The sequence below is a fragment of the Phalacrocorax aristotelis genome, chromosome 3 (genome assembly GCF_949628215.1).
Source record: "Phalacrocorax aristotelis chromosome 3, bGulAri2.1, whole genome shotgun sequence".
NCBI classification, from domain to species: Eukaryota; Metazoa; Chordata; class Aves; order Suliformes; family Phalacrocoracidae; genus Phalacrocorax; species Phalacrocorax aristotelis.
The window spans coordinates 98,392,774-98,409,818 of NC_134278.1; the positions used below are offsets into that span (position 1 = coordinate 98,392,774).

At 37.4% G+C, this 17,045-nt stretch overlaps 1 protein-coding gene across 2 annotated transcripts in view; it reads left to right on the forward strand.

Annotated features, from left to right (window-relative positions):
* FBXO11 (F-box protein 11) overlaps positions 1-17,045 on the forward strand; it is a 77,604-nt gene that overhangs the window by 38,208 nt on the left and 22,351 nt on the right. Inside the window, exons 2-9 of one of the 2 annotated variants that reach the window (XM_075088656.1) lie at positions 262-389; positions 522-603; positions 7,091-7,235; positions 8,548-8,677; positions 9,757-9,840; positions 9,923-10,055; positions 15,141-15,247; positions 15,346-15,457. In XM_075088656.1, the coding sequence (XP_074944757.1) occupies positions 262-389; positions 522-603; positions 7,091-7,235; positions 8,548-8,677; positions 9,757-9,840; positions 9,923-10,055; positions 15,141-15,247; positions 15,346-15,457 (921 nt within the window). The remainder of the gene's footprint in view (positions 1-261; positions 390-521; positions 604-7,090; positions 7,236-8,547; positions 8,678-9,756; positions 9,841-9,922; positions 10,056-15,140; positions 15,248-15,345; positions 15,458-17,045) is intronic. The other variant, XM_075088657.1, reaches the window with a different exon arrangement.

Sequence of the window (17,045 nt, forward strand, 5' to 3'; positions counted from 1 at the left end):
CCCCCCCCCCCCCCCCCCAAAGCAGCTTCTAGTATAGCTGCTGTGTACGTATGGAGAATGTAAGTTAATTCTTTAAGTACTTTCTAATGTAATTTTATGTATGCTGTGTACATCCTGATTTTTCACTTAAAGGTCTTTGTGCTCTAGCACTTCCTCCCCACACTCTTGACTGGATGAATTTATCTGAAAATTTCTGTAGCATTTTTCTGCTATAAATCAAAACTACAATTCTAATAAGTAAATTTCCTTTTTTGTTGACAGATGATGATGTACCTGCAGATATGGTTGCAGAAGAATCAGGTCCTGGTGCACAAAATAGTCCATACCAACTTCGCAGAAAAACTCTTCTACCTAAAAGAACAGCTTGCCCTACAAAGAGCAGTATGGAGGTAACTTTTGTTTGTTTTGTTTTGTTTTTGTTTGTTTTAAAGTAAATCTTACTGTTTCAAGAATAGGAAGCTAATTAGTACTTCTCATAAGTTACCTAATGACTGAACTAATTCTTAATTATTTCATTAAAGGGTGCATCCACTTCAGCTACTGAAAACTTTGGTCACCGAGCTAAACGTGCTAGAGTATCTGGAAAATCCCAGGATTTATCAGGTAATTACTTTTTGTACAAAAAAAAAAAAAGGGATGGGGGAGAAGAGGTAGAGACATCTTGACTTCACACACCCACACCCACACGCCACCCCTGAACTTAGTTTTCCTGTGTGTTCTCCAACTGAGAAACAGTAGTGAAAAAACTACAAACTTGCTCAAACTTCAGATTTGGAAGCATTATTTTAATCTGATTTTTAGAATCCGATCCTTTAGTCTGCCTGCTTCACTGCAGGCATGTTGGTTTGGGTTTTTTTGGTTTTGTTTGCCTTTTATTCTCCTCAAAGTGGTGTGTAGCTGTATCCAAGCTACTGTTAGAAGCAGTAATGCTGCAATGGTGCAGCACTCTGACTAGGCTTATTTACCATTGCTTATATTGATGTATTTTTCCAGTGTATTATTTAGAGGTAGTTTTAGTATGGCGTTATAGCACTTCATTGTGGTGACAGGGAGAGAGTTTGTGTATCTTTACTTATAGAAAATACACATATATGTATGTGTGTGAAATATTACAGTATATGTACATTGTATAAGAAAAACATGCATTATGTGTGTATATAATTGTGTGTATGTGTATCTTCTGTGTGTGTGCACACATATATACACACACAAAGTCACAGGCACACATATTCTACTCGTTCTTTTTTCTACATCATTTTTCAGTCTCTCTGCTTTTACCCCTTTTTGTCTCCTCACACACTCTTTAGTTCTAGGAGATCTGTCGCTTTTCCCTGGAAAATCAACACCAACACTTGCCAACTCCTACTGACGTGGTTTCTGTGAATTAAAATTGAGTAGCTGGCACAAGGCTTTGGTCCGTTTTCATTGCTCCTGTTGAAGTCTGCTCTTTCTGGCTTCTCACCTTCTCCACAGTGTAGGTTTTATCTTTCAAGCCCTCTGTCTCTCTTCCCCCTCTGTTTTACTCTCTCCTTACCCCACCTGCCTTGATTAATTCTTTTAGTTTGAGCAACTTTTTAAGAATCATTTAACCTTGGATCTAAATCCTCGAAATAGCCAGAAACAACTGAACATCAACCTGTGTTATTCTACTTCGTTTCATTTCCTAATTTGATATTTGAAGCCTTGTGCATAGTTGTCTTGTCATAGACGCAGTTTCTCTTGCCAGTTCTAGGTTTTTATTCAAGGTCATTCACTTCTGATGTGTTTATTACACTTTTACATACCTTCACTAAAGCAAGGAGGCAAGTAACTTTACTTGAGTCCTGTGGTACAAATTACAGCATGAATGACACTAATTTCCAAAGGAATTCTACACGCTTTCGCTGCGCATTCCTTTTATTACATTCTTGAGCTCATGGGGAAAGTATAGGGATTGTGGAGGCTTCTCCAGCATGGAATTACCAGAGGAATTGTAAACAATGATTTTGTAATTGTACTTTTAAGGTTGTACTCCAAGCAGTCGCAGTCTAACCAAGGGAGTGTCCTTCTCAACCCATATTCTATTAATCTCTTTCCCAGTAGGGATGATTATTTTTAATTTTTCCCCATTGAGTTTTTGAGATATTCCTTTAAATTCGTACAAGTACTGATTGCGTTGAGTTTTTAGATTTCAGTCCTCTTTTTCCCTCTTCCTCCGCCCTGGTTTTTGTTAGCACACATGGTACCTGTTTCAACTGAGTTGTAAGTACGAGACTTCCTGGATTGTCATCAGTGGAGGTTGTATATTGTCATCTGGAACATATAGCTGTTTATTTTAGAACTATAGTTGAAATGAAGGCATGGGGCTGGAAACACAGGAGAACATCTTGGTGGCGAACCATACATTCTTTTATGGACTCTGAGTTGAGGAAAATTTGGCAGAGATGAAAGGAGAGATGCCAGTCAGTTTCCAACTGGAGTGGAGCCAGTAGTTGGAAAAACAGAAGACTATTCCCTATTTTAATACTGATTTCAGAATTAGTGCTGCTGAGAGTGAGTTGCTATTTCAAATTGTAAGGAAAAAAATCAGTCTCAACTACTGTCGAAGAACACATTAGAATTTTGAAACATTGACATGTTTTTTCTGTTATTTGCAACCCTGTTCTCCGGTGGTCTCTGTAGTGGAAAATGAGTTCCTCAATCCTGAGATGGAAAGATTAATGAATATATAAGAATCTTCATGACAAAGCAACACATTATGGAAAATATGTAAATAATTTTTCACTTAAACTCTTAAGTAAAATGCAAAAAATTAGGAACCCAAAAGTTTAGATTAAAAAAGGTATGATGGAGTTGTGCTGCTTACATCACAAGTGACTGGTGAACCTACAAAATCAGCATTTGTTTGACATCTGTGGAAAACATTTACAGCTTTTACATCTTACTGAGCCAAATATTTGAATTATATGTTAATTATTGGTTTACAGAAAGATTTAAATTCAGCATATTCTGACTCTTTCCTCATGTTACCTCAACTGTACATGCGTAATTCTGCTTACCAGCATATTAGTCTTCAGTACTACTTGTCTAGTCATGTCATTTTAATCCAGGGTTTTAATCATTTGACTTACTCTTCAGTTGTGTTTATTACTTCATAGGTTTTTTTTTTTTCTCTTGCTTTAAGATCACTACATTTGCATATCCATTTTATACTGGGCAGTTCTTGCTGACTTCTAACCATCTTTGGAAGGCTTTAGTTCAGATATGAGTAGTTTATTTCTTTTCACTGAACTACAGAGTTGCAATAGATGCTGAAACTCCAGGTTACTGGATCACTCGTTGATTGTTCTGTATATTACATACATGCACAGATTGTACTTCAGAAATTACTGCCCTTTTAAATTTATTTTTGATTTTTCCTATTGATTTATAAGATATTTTTCCAAGAACACTGCAAGCTATGTTTTCTGATGTATTTCTACTTCTTAACGAGAAAATGCCTCCTTACGGAACAAAAGCTATTCATCTCCATCTTCTCCATTAAAATGAACAAAAAAAGTATCCATACAAGACACAACTTACATTTCAGGGTTCATGGGATGGCATTCTTGGTCTTTGTACAGAGAAGGTAATTCACTTTCAGGCAGCTTTCCCTGTCCTTTGTTTTGGTATTACTATAGTAGTTTCTATTTACTAAATGATCAAAATTGAAACTGAATTAGCTTCATGCATATCCTGTGCAAACAGAATGACATAACCAGCTGTGTTCCTAATTTGCAGTTGTCTAGTAGATTAACACTTCACTAAGATCATAAATAGTTCAACTGTCAACTTATGTTAGGGCAAAGATAGACTGGTGATGACCTCTTCTTGCATTTTGTTTTTATTTTTTTTTCTTGTCTATTTTTAACACTTATTTGGAACACTGTCCATTTTTTTACTGACAGTATGCATTTTGTACTTAACCTTCACATTGTCAATGGGCATAAAACTGTCAGGAGGAGCTGCACACAAATGTTTCTGATTTGGTGGCCAGACAAACCTTTAAAATTGTTTCGGCTTATTCTTGTAAACTGTGAGGAAGAATATACTGAATGCATCCTTGCTTTGACAGATTACTAGAAGATACCCAAAATGTGAAGTGGGAATTTATAAAACAAAAGCATGGAGCTCTCTTGGACCCAGAAGATATTTAAGTCTTCACATTAAGAAGTGAATTAATTTTTTCAAATTATCCTGAAGAATTCAACCTAGTAATTGCCATATCAGTCATTTGAATGGAGAAATCTTAAGCCAACCCCTTCTTAATTGAGCAGAAAGGCAATTTAAATGAAATCTCTCACTTCCACAGGGTTTTGGATAAAGGTGCATGAGGATAGCAAACACCCATAAAATCATCTTAATTTTGCAGGCAGTGCCTAAGTTCCCAAGTAAATACAACTCAAAAAATTGCAGGGGATAGGGAATTTTATTGTGGCTTTTTTCATTTTATTTAATTTTTTATTGCAAGAAGTTTTTTTGACCCTTTCAAAGTAAGGAAACACATCTGGATTTCAATTTTCCTTTTGAGGCAGGGCCTAGGGAGCAAAATGAGAGTATGAACTCTTGAGCAATGGGAGGCACTACGCTAATGAACTTCCCTGTTCAATAAAAAACTAATCAAGGTCCTAACATATATAAACTTAAAGGAAGAAAAAATTCTGCAGGTGGTTTAGGGAAGTAACTGATTGTCTGAGGAAGAAGATGAACCTGTATGCCTCAGGGATTTGTGTGTTAAAAGGAGAAGACAGGTTGAGGAAGGCTTGTGAAGGTTGTCTTCTACTGTCTTACAAGCTGAAATACAATGTTGTGAACGCAAGGCAGAATCTCCATATCTAACTGGAAAGCTACCAGCAAAAGATTAATTCAGAAGCAGTGTCCAATTATTCTGTGACGCATTTCAAGGGTAATTAGGACTGTAGAATGAATTGCTGCTTCCCAGTTGACACAGGAAAGAACCTTTATATCTCCAGTGGAAAAGGACCTTTTTAAAAACCAGCATTGATTGTGCACATAACGGGTTTTTTTTGGTGATGCCCAACCGTGCTCATCTTAGGGACTGCTGATATATGATCCCCAGACTGGGCTCCCCAGGTGTCTTTTGAGCATAAGGCCTTTCCAGACTTCTTGGGTTTTATTAGTTTTGCTAACCTACTGGCTTCAGTCTGGCTTGTAAGGGGTTTTGTTTGTTTTTGTTTTTTGAATAAAAATTTTTTTATTCAGGCATTAATAATACTGCTGCCGAAGGGAACTCTCTTGGCCAGCTTCTGGACATTCTGTCCTGTCTCCTTCCTTGTGCCCAAGCGCTTGTGTATCTTGCAATGAACTACAACAAGGACCTGATCCATAAAAATTAATTTGGAGGAGGATGGGTAAGGATGAGGGGGGAAAAAGAATTCTGGTTTGCTCTGTCCATGAGCAGTGGTACCAACTTGATGGATACTTTGGGAGCAAATAGCTACGGGAATGGCGAGACTCATCCCTCTTGTACAGCATACATTTTTGTTGAATTAAAGTGGCATGTACCTATAGCTGATGACTGTAAGCTGTGTTACTGTTAAGAGCAGCCATCAGTCAAATGCCCTCCTAGCATCTTAAAGGAAAGCGGTGTTTGTGAATCACCAAGGTGACATTCATAAAATGGTGCAACAAGAAACGGGGTCAGGGAAAGTCACTGCAGAGTAATATTTTAGAATTTCTACGAACTGGTCTGACCACAGATGTAAGCATGACACCCTGGAAAAAAGCTTTAATCGGGTCTCTGATAGCACACAGGTTCTGGTGATAAGGTCTGTAGCCCACATTAGCGTCTTCGTAAAAGCCATAGTTCTGGTCCTTGCAATTCACGTCTTCTCTCCCTTCTAGCTGGAAATAATGTAGTTCTTTCTGCTGCTTTGCTCAGGGAAGACTTGGGGCTTACTTTTTTTTGTGTGGAATCTCACATGGAGACTATTTTTCAGGATGTTATTCTCTCAGATTTAGTAGGTTGTATTTCTGAGTGTCACTTTAGCAGTCTTCCTGTAGTAGCCAAAATCACAATCCTATTGCACACTAGGTTCAGATATTATAGGAAAAAATGAATAATACAAGGGGTATTACATGGATGTAATTGCGTTTTGAATGTAGCAGGAGCTTTTAATGCCTTGTATACAAATCCTCTAAACTTTGGGAGCTGGTGTGTATGGTTCTGCCTGAGAATGGTTACTGTCTTTAGGATCCTAACAAGTGACCTGTGCAAAGAGAACTCCCCTGCTGGGAGGATACCTGCCGCAGGAGGGTCTTGTGGGAAAACAAACTGCAGATGGGGGTTTCCTATATGAACTGTCTGTGTGTGCATGCCCAAGGGGAGGGGTTTAATGAAGTGCACTTACATCCCCACACAATGATACGGGAATGCCACTTTCTCAAACCTCTCTCAAGAAATACAATATCTGGCAAGGATAACACTACTTCTGGCTTAGATTTTTTCTTTACGTTTTAAAAGAAAGAGCATAAATGGGAATAAGGAGGAGGAAAAGTCTTTGGAATTATTGCTGGCTACTGGTGTCCTGCATCCCAGACGTCTGTTTTCCTAATGTGTTCATTGTGGGAGAACAAGGAAGTTTTACTGGTAGTTTTTTCCAGGCAGCGATTATTTCTGAGTAAATTATTTTGTGTTTGAAAACATTGGCAGAAATTTTGACTTTGGGCCTGGATGATGATGATTATTATTATTATATGGATAATGTGGGTTAATTGAACCACAATGAAGCTAATAGCAGTGAGGAGCTAGTATATCTGGAACATGCACAGTAGCCTACTTAATGTCTGCAATTGTATGCAGACTGATTCCTCCAACAGAAAGGTGAACTAAAAAGTTTTGAAATAGGACTTGAAGTCTACAACTTCTACCTGACTCTAGATTCAACTTTTTTTTGTTAGATTTAGATGAAATGTACTTTAAAAAAAGCTGCTTTGCAATCATTTGCATTTTAAATGGGAATCTTTCAAATGGCAAGTTGATGATCTGTTTTGGTCAGAATTTGGGCTGGTTAAATATGTCAATAATCTTATATAGATTACTGTTTAATAGCAGCACCTGCAGAACAGTACCTTCAGGAGAAGTTGCCAGATGAAGTGGTCCTAAAGATCTTCTCCTACCTTCTGGAGCAGGATCTCTGTAGAGCAGCTTGTGTGTGTAAACGCTTCAGTGAGCTGGCTAATGATCCAATTTTGTGGTAAGTGAAAAGCTATTCCTCACTATTTTGAGAAACGCTAGATGTGCTGCACGAGACGCCAGTATAACAGAAAAATTGAAATGTTGGTTGCAGTTAGTTGAATTAAAACCAATTGTATTTTAATATATCTGGTTTACTGAAGCATTATTTGTTACCTACTAATATCTGATTATGTGTGCTAAACAGGAAAACTTAACCAGTATTTACAGTGCTAGAGAATTAACAGTAATGGCTGTTTTAAAAAAATCAGTGAGGTATTCCTTCAGTAGCCACTCCCTTCCTTCTTCCCGTCTTTAACCTTTTTCATGCTTTTTGGGGGAATGTGTTACTTGACACAAAAGAAACAACACATTTCTTAATGTTAGATGTAAGTTTTGTGTAGTGTTACTTAGATATTTTTTCTGTTTCATTTTTGTTTGTTTAATGGTTGGGTACTTGAGCTCTTTTTCTCCCCTATGAATCCACCCTACCCCTGGGTTATTGAGAGCTGGGATAAACAGGATGTAAATTTGTAATTTTTTCATAAGGGAAAACTAGCATATGTTTCTTAGGCTATCTTTTTAAATAAAGATTAAGACTAAAAGAAAAATAATAAAATTTGAGTATAATATCACAAAAATACCTTTTTTTCTGTCCTGAAGACAGTTTTGGGGATGTCTTGTCAGACGAATTACAACTTCTGAGGTTCAGTGGCATCCTGTAAGTCTGGGCTTAATATCAGCAGGCTCAGACACTGCAATTATTTGTATTCTGGCACTAATCAAAAGAATCCAATTGTTGTGTCCTTCGTGTGCAATTTTCTTTTTAAGCCACTGTAATCTGTCCACTGATGAATTCTTTTTGAAATACAGTGCATCATTTGTTCTCTCTGAATGCATTTTTTCAGCCTTTTTTTGCCAAGCTGAAGAAGAGGTGGTGGCATCCTTTGCCTTAAGTTTTGTTACTCTTATGCTATGAGCTTTCGTAAGTGTTAAAGCAATGCTGTAGTTAATATACAATTAGATTCTGATTCCACAAACAGTGTAACTAAGTACTTAAATTTCCTCATGGAAATTACATGTTGAACTCCTTTGCTTGGATCGTGAAATGAATGTCAAAATTTTTCTTGAAAGGAACCACAGAAGTCAGTCCAACAGAAAAATTGTTTTGGAAGTGTTTTAAAGTGGTTGGTACTGATCTTGATCTGATTCACTGTCACAGACTGGCAAATACTGTTGGAAAAAAAACCAGCTTTTAACATTTGGTGCATTATATTAGAATGGAAAAGTAATCAGAAATACATTAATTTTTTCTGCTTGACACTTCTGCTCAGGAAAAGATTGTATATGGAAGTATTTGAGTACACTCGTCCAATGATGCATCCTGAACCTGGTAAATTTTATCAGATTAATCCAGAAGAATATGAACATCCAAATCCCTGGAAAGAAAGCTTTCAGCAACTGGTAACAGTAGTATTAATTTATATTTCAATTTAAAGATGGTTTATAAAAGTAAAAACCCCAGCTTCTGAAATGTGGCTGACAATAGTAATTGTTTTGGTTTTAGACTTCAACTAAGATGATGGGACTGAGGAGGTGGGGAGAGATCCTTGTATTGTATTATGCAGTAGGGGGATATCTGAAATTATTTCCTGTTTTGAGGCGCACTTCAGGGAGACACATCATGGTGAAGTGGACTCTTGAGCATCCAGCTCTTCTGTCTTGGGTTTCCCTCATGTTTTGCATCACTGAAATTCTGTGGAAGAGATTGTCATGGTCTGTGGCTCACAAATGAACTTCAAATACATTGTTGTCATATATTATTAAACCAGTGTGCATACTGGTTATCAGATTCGTATGCATCTTCCTCTAGTAAACCAAACAGTGTATTGGTGATATTACTTGGCCTTAAATAGCGATTTACAGCTGATGTGGCAGGAGCTAAACTAGTTACCTTTAAGATACGTGATTGAACCTCTAATCCAAAGTGTCAAATGTGCTGTAAGAATGGCTGAGCAGGATATTTGAAAAATGTAAGTAAGGGAAATAAATATCCAGGTGAGTGTATTATACAATGCTGTGTGTAATTGGTTAACAAAATTGTGAAGCTTGTTGGGGACAAATACTTGACTTGGCCTCTTTGTTCCATACTCAATCAAAAGTGAAGGTATAGGATTCTTTTTCCTCACCATATAAACGCTGTTTGTTTTCTGGCAAGCTGCTAGAAAATCAAAAGATGTGACCAAGAACATCTATTGTGGAGTGGATAAGGTACACAAAGCTTTTCAGTCACTTCAGAGGCTTCTGGCTTTTTAAGTAGGTTAGCCTCTTAGTTTTGTTGATCACTCTCCTAGGCTCAGACTTTTTTGGTGTTGCCATTTTAAATTGGGTGCCTAATATAGGAGGTAAGAATATGATCCTTAGTTCCTGGAAAAAATGTTATCATCAATTGGCTTGTTAATCAGGGGATTAGTAGATCTCTCCTCTGTGCATTCAGATCCACCTATCTGCAAGCTTATCATAAACTATTTTCCTTGTTTCAGTACAAAGGAGCACATGTAAAGCCAGGTTTTGCTGAACACTTCTACAGTAATCCTGCAAGATACAAAGGAAGAGAAAATATGTTGGTACGTTTTTAAAGGAGTTCTTAAGAATATTGATGTATCTTTGCATGGATATTTCTCTTTAAACTTGTCCTTTTTCTTCTAGTATTATGATACCATTGAGGATGCTCTTGGTGGAGTTCAAGAAGCTCATTTTGATGGACTTATCTTTGTTCACTCTGGTATATATACTGATGAATGGATATATATAGAATCTCCAATCACCATGATCGGTGCAGGTATTTAAACTGAGAGCATCTTTTTGTCTCAAAGTATGACTTGTATTAACTACCACCTTAATTACAAAGATATTCTGGTATATTAAATACCCAGTATGAATGCCCTTCTGTCTTCATCAGCCTAGTAAATAAGTATTTTCTGTACAAGTGTCACTAACTAAAAAGTAGCTGATGCTTTAGACTGAAGTACCATTGTCTGTTTTAGTTCTGGGAATAACTTATTTATCTTTTTATTTCATTAGGAGAAAAAAAAATTGAATTTGTCAGAAAGTATACTCAGTTACATGACTGCAGTTGAAATTTTCAGGTGGTTCTTACAGAATTTGTTTATATATAACCTATCTCCAGAGTAGAATCCAGCAGTGGGAGTAAGCCCAAATTAGTATCTGTCCCATTTTCTTCAGCATCGTAATTCCATCTCAAGGAAGGAAATGAGAGCATCCAGCAGAGCCATTCTGAGACTGGGGGTTCTTTCTCTGTCTCCCAACTGTTCCTTTATTGAAGGAGAGCCTTTATGGAGAAGGAAATAAGACTTTCAGAATAGGAAATGTTAAGGAAGTTAATATAAGATAATACACTTTGTTGCAGAATGTGGTGCTTGTGGAGTTGTTTGCTTTTCCTGTCCCTACTGTTAGCATGCTAATCCCCAGTATTATGATAGTGTGGTAAGAACTTAAAGTCTAATGTCTGGTAGAGATCTTGGTTAAGAGGTCTTGGACTTGCTCCTGTGGTGACCCAGAATTGAACTGTCTGCTGCCTGCTTTTTCTGAGATGCTAAAACTGTCTGGGTTGTTATTTTTGGTTGGGTGGGTTTTTTGGGGGGTTGGGGTGGGGAGGGGTGGTTGTGTTCCTTTGTGGTTGATTTGGTGTTGTTTTTGTTTTGTTTTGGGTTTTTTTTGTTTGTGTGGTGTTTTTTTTTGTTTTTAAAAGTCCCTCTTTTCAGGTATCTATCTGTTCTGCATACCAACGGTTTTGTTTTTGAGTGAGCCTATTCTGGCACTTCTTAGCTGCATTTTGCAGCCTTGGCAGTGAAAAAGGTTTTGAGCAATGCAGTCAGGTTGTTCCAGTGTTAGTCTTAAAACTCGTCCCTGCAGATCTGCAAGATGCAGCTGCATTAGTATGTTGGTCTGTCAGTTTATGACTACATTTCTGAAGCTAACATCCTGAACATCCCCACTTCCAGTCCTTTGGTTTGTGTTGTGGAGAGGTTTTGGAGCACAAACTGGATTCCTTTTGAATGAGACTAAGAGACATGTTCCTGGAATACTCTTACTCGCACTCTAGTAGTCAGTGTACATTCAGTCAGAGGGACCCTTCTAGGGCTAGTCCCGAGTCACAATCTCTTCTATCCTCCCTGTCCTTCAATGCATGTGGTGTGGATGTCTGATCCTCAGCACTATTTCACTCTGTAGTCCACTCCTGTTATGCTGCAGTGTTTGCTAATGCAAACGTGGCGTTAGACTAATAACAAAATACACCCAGCTTCCATTACAGATTGGGGATGACAGCAATAGATGCCAGTACAAATAGGGCAAATCATATTCATGAAGTGTATAAAATCCAGAAGAAACTGGATCAACACTGTCCTAAGACAAAAAATTTCTCCATTACTTCATGAAACTTGAAACATCTTTGATATCTGGTTTAAATTCTGCATGTTCTATAGCTCCCTTTTAAGTTTAGAAAGGCCCTCTGCTTTGCCTGCCACTGCAATTAACAGTTTTTCTGAATAACTTAGGTTATCTTAGCTATAGTTCTTTAAAAGCAAAGGATCTGTATTGAGTATTTTTGTAACAGAATAGCTGTCTTGGGGAACAAAACCTCCAAGAGGAATCCAGAAATGCTAGATGTATTTATATTTCAGTTTCTGGCACTGCTGACTCCTCACTTCCTCAGACTTTCTGCACTGAATGATCAGTGACATTGCAGAGGGAGTCAATTTTCATTTGTCTGGAAAAGAAAACAAATTAAAGTGAACCACTAAGCCTTGGAGAACTACCTCTTCTCTGTTCAGTCTGGCATGCTTTTCCGAATGGCAGGATTAAGGCAGCACCAAATCTCACCGCAGTTCTACTCAAATTTCTTTAATAGTTTCTTCTGCTGACTTCTGAAGAAGCACAACATTATTAGAAAGGCAGCTTTACGTACCTCAAGCTTTCAAGAAGCTTCTGCTTTCTCATAAAATCAAAATGTTCTTAAAAAATAATGCCTGATATTCTAGGTTGTTCGTTCTGTTTAATTTTGGTGTTGGTTATTTCTTTCCTTAAATCTAGGGGAACGAGTCAAGTTCCTAAGGAAGCCTTTGGAGGTATTAACTAGTACTGTGGCTTATCTGAACTGTCAAGTGAAAGAAGCAAGAGTAGAGGTCCTGTAGGGAAATTGACATATCTGCTTCAGCAGAGAGAAATACCTATGAATTCTGTTTTCCAGGGTTGGGGAGGGGGTTTCAGATTAATGCAGGAATACAAGCTTTCCATGGAGTGCTCATCTCACTCAAGACACAAAGTATCTCATCTTAATACTTGAGTTTCAGCAGTTGTACAGACATGTGTCCTGATCTGAGAATGTTCATGCATGTGTTTTCTGTATTTTAGGAGATACAACTTTCATTTTTCCCCTTTATTTTCCATTTGACTTAAATAATGTGCAAGTAAGTGAAAAAGGGATTTTCAAAGGATTTGACAATCAAGAAAGAAATTAGTAAAAACAATGAGAAGAATTATTGTAATTTTAAGGGTAGAAAAATCTAAAATTAGACTCTCGTAATTAGGTATTTTTTTACTTTTGAGTGCAAGAGAACTTTCACATGCCCGAACTCTTCTTTGAATACCCATTCTGCATCTTTGAATTGAAAATTATATTTTAGACTAGTTTAGAGCTGTGTTCTTTGCTATAGATTTTACAGACTGCAAGATCTAAAAGGGCCTCAGTGTTTTTTCCGTGATACGATTGAACAGGGTCACAATTAATTCCTGCAGAATCCAGTTATTTTTCTACTAATGCACTGAAAAGTGAAATTGTTTTATTGCTTTTGAAGAATAAAATAATTCTGAGGCAACATACAGTTAATTTTTAATTCTTTAGGCAGTCCCTTATCATAGGTTCTCTGTTAAATTATTTCTAAATGGTCTCATCTTGGTCCTTAAACAGAGCATGAATTCTGATCCCAGGAAACATGACTCCGTTAGGCTTCAGCAAATAGGTTTCTTGGGAGCTATGTTTTGCTTATGAAATTAGTGGTCCTTTTTTCTTTTCCCTTTCTTTATAATGGTTTCTCTTTTCTTAAAGTGGTCTAAGCCAAAAGCTGGAATATAAATGTTTCTCTTAATTCTTTTGCAAAGATTCAATAGGATGTTGCAGAGAATTTATTTTGATGCATTTAGAATGAAACCTGTGCTTGAGCAAGTCCCCTTCCCTCTTCAGACGTTTCCTTGGGGGGATCTAAATGAAGTGGTCTTACTAATTGGCATGTTCCATAATGGGCATTCTGGGACCCCCCTGAACTCAGACACCTGTAAAGTAACTCATGCTGAGAGGAAGGAAATGTCTGTAGAGAACATCATCCAAGTGCATGGCAGACACCTCTGAGCACAATCCCACAAATCTGTCTGCCTTGTTTACTAGTGTTTCAGAGCATCCAATGTAAAGTACAGTTTTCCCATGTGCCCCTAAGCAGGAACACAATCCTGATATTAACTTACGGCTCTCTTACTTCCTATTAAGGGCTCAATTTATTTTCTGGGTTTGGTTCACCTGTGGTACTGAGGTGCCATTCTTTCCCAGATGCTGAAGTATACTGATGTCTGTATGCCAACTGCATTTGCACCATGGTGAATATATAGAAATGGTACCAAGCCACAGAAGACTATTTTGTGATGACACAAGTCCTCATCAAAGCCTCTTTTAGTTGTTATCTAGTAGTAAATGAATAGTGGTATGAAGAAGGTCTAGACTACCTTAAAATATTTGTGGCTCTGCAGTAATGAAAGCAGAGATCTGGCTTTTAGATAGTCAGAACAAGCTGGATAATGATGTAAATGTTGCTTCATTCTGACTGGCACCTTTCTGCCTGAGTGATAAAGAACAGGACATACCACTTCTCTGTGCTAGTGTTAACAGACAACAGAAAAAGATCTGCTTGTGAGAAATCCTGTGCATAGGCTCTTCAGTAAAACACAGAATTTAGGGCAATTACCTGGTCACGCTTATGTCCCAAGTTGGGAATGGTTTGAAATTGCTATCAGATAACTTCACATATTATAGCAGATAACTTTCCATATTTACATTTCGTGTCTTCAGGAAGGCTTCTGGCTTTGCATATTGAATGTGCAGTTTTGAATCGGTCTTGCTTGTGAATGAGTACCATTGAATTTATACGAATATAAGACTCTTGTTAACTTGTGCTCCCTCTGCTGGCTGTTGCCATTCCAATGTAAACATTTCCTTCCCTTGAATTAAGGATAAAGAATAGAGCAGAGCCTTGCTACTAACACAGAAAATCAAATTGCGGATTATGGGAACTTGCAAATGAACCATTTTGAAACCTTCTGTACAGAAGTATAGTTCAATCTAATTTTGTAAGATTTTTCTTCTAAAGAATGAAAATATGGATGCAAACCTCTATCTTACCTTTGAGAAGTGTGCAGAGGTCGCTCGTAGGTCATGAGTAGATTACTAAGTAGTTGTTTAAATTGGTGTGAATTAGTGATGGAATGTATGTATTTAGCTTTATTAAAGGGTTTAGAATACCAAAATAAATTGTACTTTAACAGAATTACAGTGCCTCTAGGCTGGTATCATGTTTAAACTGTTAATTCAGTTCATCGTAAGTAGTAGCCAAAAACTAGTTCTGTATGAGAGAAGTTTTTTTCTCATGGTACTAGATATTAAATTGGTACAAGATTGTCCTAGTTAAAGACTAGTTTTTGTTGTCTTCAAAACTTCCTGTTTTAAGATTCATCTGACATTAAGACTATCTATATGCCAAGAATAGTATTAATTTTTTTGTTGCATTGTACAGAACTCTGTAAGCCTTTTAAGGTTTTTTTCAGTGGCATAAGCTAAGACTTGATGTCTTCTTTACAGCACCTGGAAAAGTAGCAGATAAAGTTATAATAGAAAACACTAGAGATTCCACCTTCGTTTTTATGGAGGGTTCTGAAGATGCCTATGTTGGATATATGACAATCAGGGTAAGAATCTCAAACTTCAGCAGAACTTTTAATAATTTCATTTTAATGCCTGAGCAATTAAATAAATACTACCTTTCTGTGTTGTCTTCCTTTTTCAGTTCAACCCTGATGACAAATCTGCTCAGCACCACAATGCACACCACTGCTTAGAGATTACCGTGAACTGCAGTCCAATTATAGATCACTGTATTATTCGAAGTACTTGTACGGGTTAGTGGGCTTTTTATTGTTTGAAATTAACACTGTTTAAAGTTACTAACTGAACAAGGGCACAGGGAAGCAGCACACAAATTGATTATGATCACTGTTGGCATATTTCTTTTTTTATGCAGGTGTTTAATATGGGGCTGCAAGTTTTACTCACCTTGAAAGGGCATCATTACAGTGACTTCTTTGTGTCCAAGACCTTTGTGATAATGTAGACTTGGTCCTCTGTTTGAGTCAGTTTGGAGACTCTGGGCAGTTAGTTTAAAACCTGAAAAGTAACAGTTTACATAAAGTTACCTGATTTTAGTGTATATATAGCTGTAGCTGGCAGGAGAGGGCATTTGAGGGGGGCACACATGGGATTTTTACATGAGGTTCATGGCAATATGCAGTATTGGGGTTGATGGCATTAAAACAGTCATGGGCTGTAACTGCTAAGCTAAGTTCACTTTCCTGTCAAGAGTGGAATGATTTGACATACTCCAAGTATGAGTGTCTAGCTCTATAGGTAGAAGAAATGCATAGCGTGCGAAGTTAGACTCATTTCACCATCACAGAAAATGAGGAATTTATACTGCCTGATTTGGGAAACATTGGTAGTCTAGGTTCAGGAAAGAAAGGGTCAGAGGCAGTGGAAGTGAAAGGCAGGATGGCAGTTCAGTTGTTGGCAGGAAGACATGGCAGTCTGTGATCACTAGACACAAGATGTGCAAGTTTAATGTGTTTGACTACAACCAGATGAAGTGGAGTTGGAGTGTCAGAAAAAAGAGGTACAGGAGAATTAAGGTATTGAGTCTTTGCATGGAAATGGCAATATGAACTCTATATACATAAGTTCAGCTAGTGAAATGGAATGGGTCCTGCAGAGCAGACTGTGAGTAAAGGTTGTTCAGCTCAACATAAAGGAAACAAGGTGATCTTCAACTAGATATAAAGCTGTACTTTACTGGTACAGACTACGGAGGAAATTCTGCAGGGAACTATAGTAAGAACGGTGGAAGGATTTCTTGTCTGTGCCTTGTAGAGGACAGTATGCTCTTTCTTGGAGGTTTCAGGCAATAAAGCACTACTTCACTTTTGGTCAAGGCAGCTCTACACTTTGCATCACCATCTGTTTTACTGGAGACATATCAGCTAATATGTGGAAGTGCTAAAAATTAAAAAAGAGAAACAAAGGACAGCTAGCTGCTCTCAGTATCTTGATTTTTTGTTTAACGATGAATACTGGGGAAATGGAAGTATATGAAGAAAATTTGTTTTGGAAGTTCCTACATACCAATAGTGGGGACCCTGATAACAAATGAGAGGAATTAGATTTGTCTTTTGGACCACATTCAGCTTGGTTATGAAAGTAGTTTGAAGAGCTGCATGGCTTCATATTGAAACGTTCTTATAGATAAGCTAATAGGTCATGATGTTTTTGTGAAAATTGTGTATTAAAATTAAGCTTTGATAATACTTTTCATGATCGCTTTTCACTGTGGAAGACTACTTCTGAGAATTTGGGACTTTTGTCCTCTTCAATACTCTGGATTCCTGATTGTTTGCTTCTCTCGTCAAAGTTAAAATTTCTGGTCAATTTTGGAGGCTG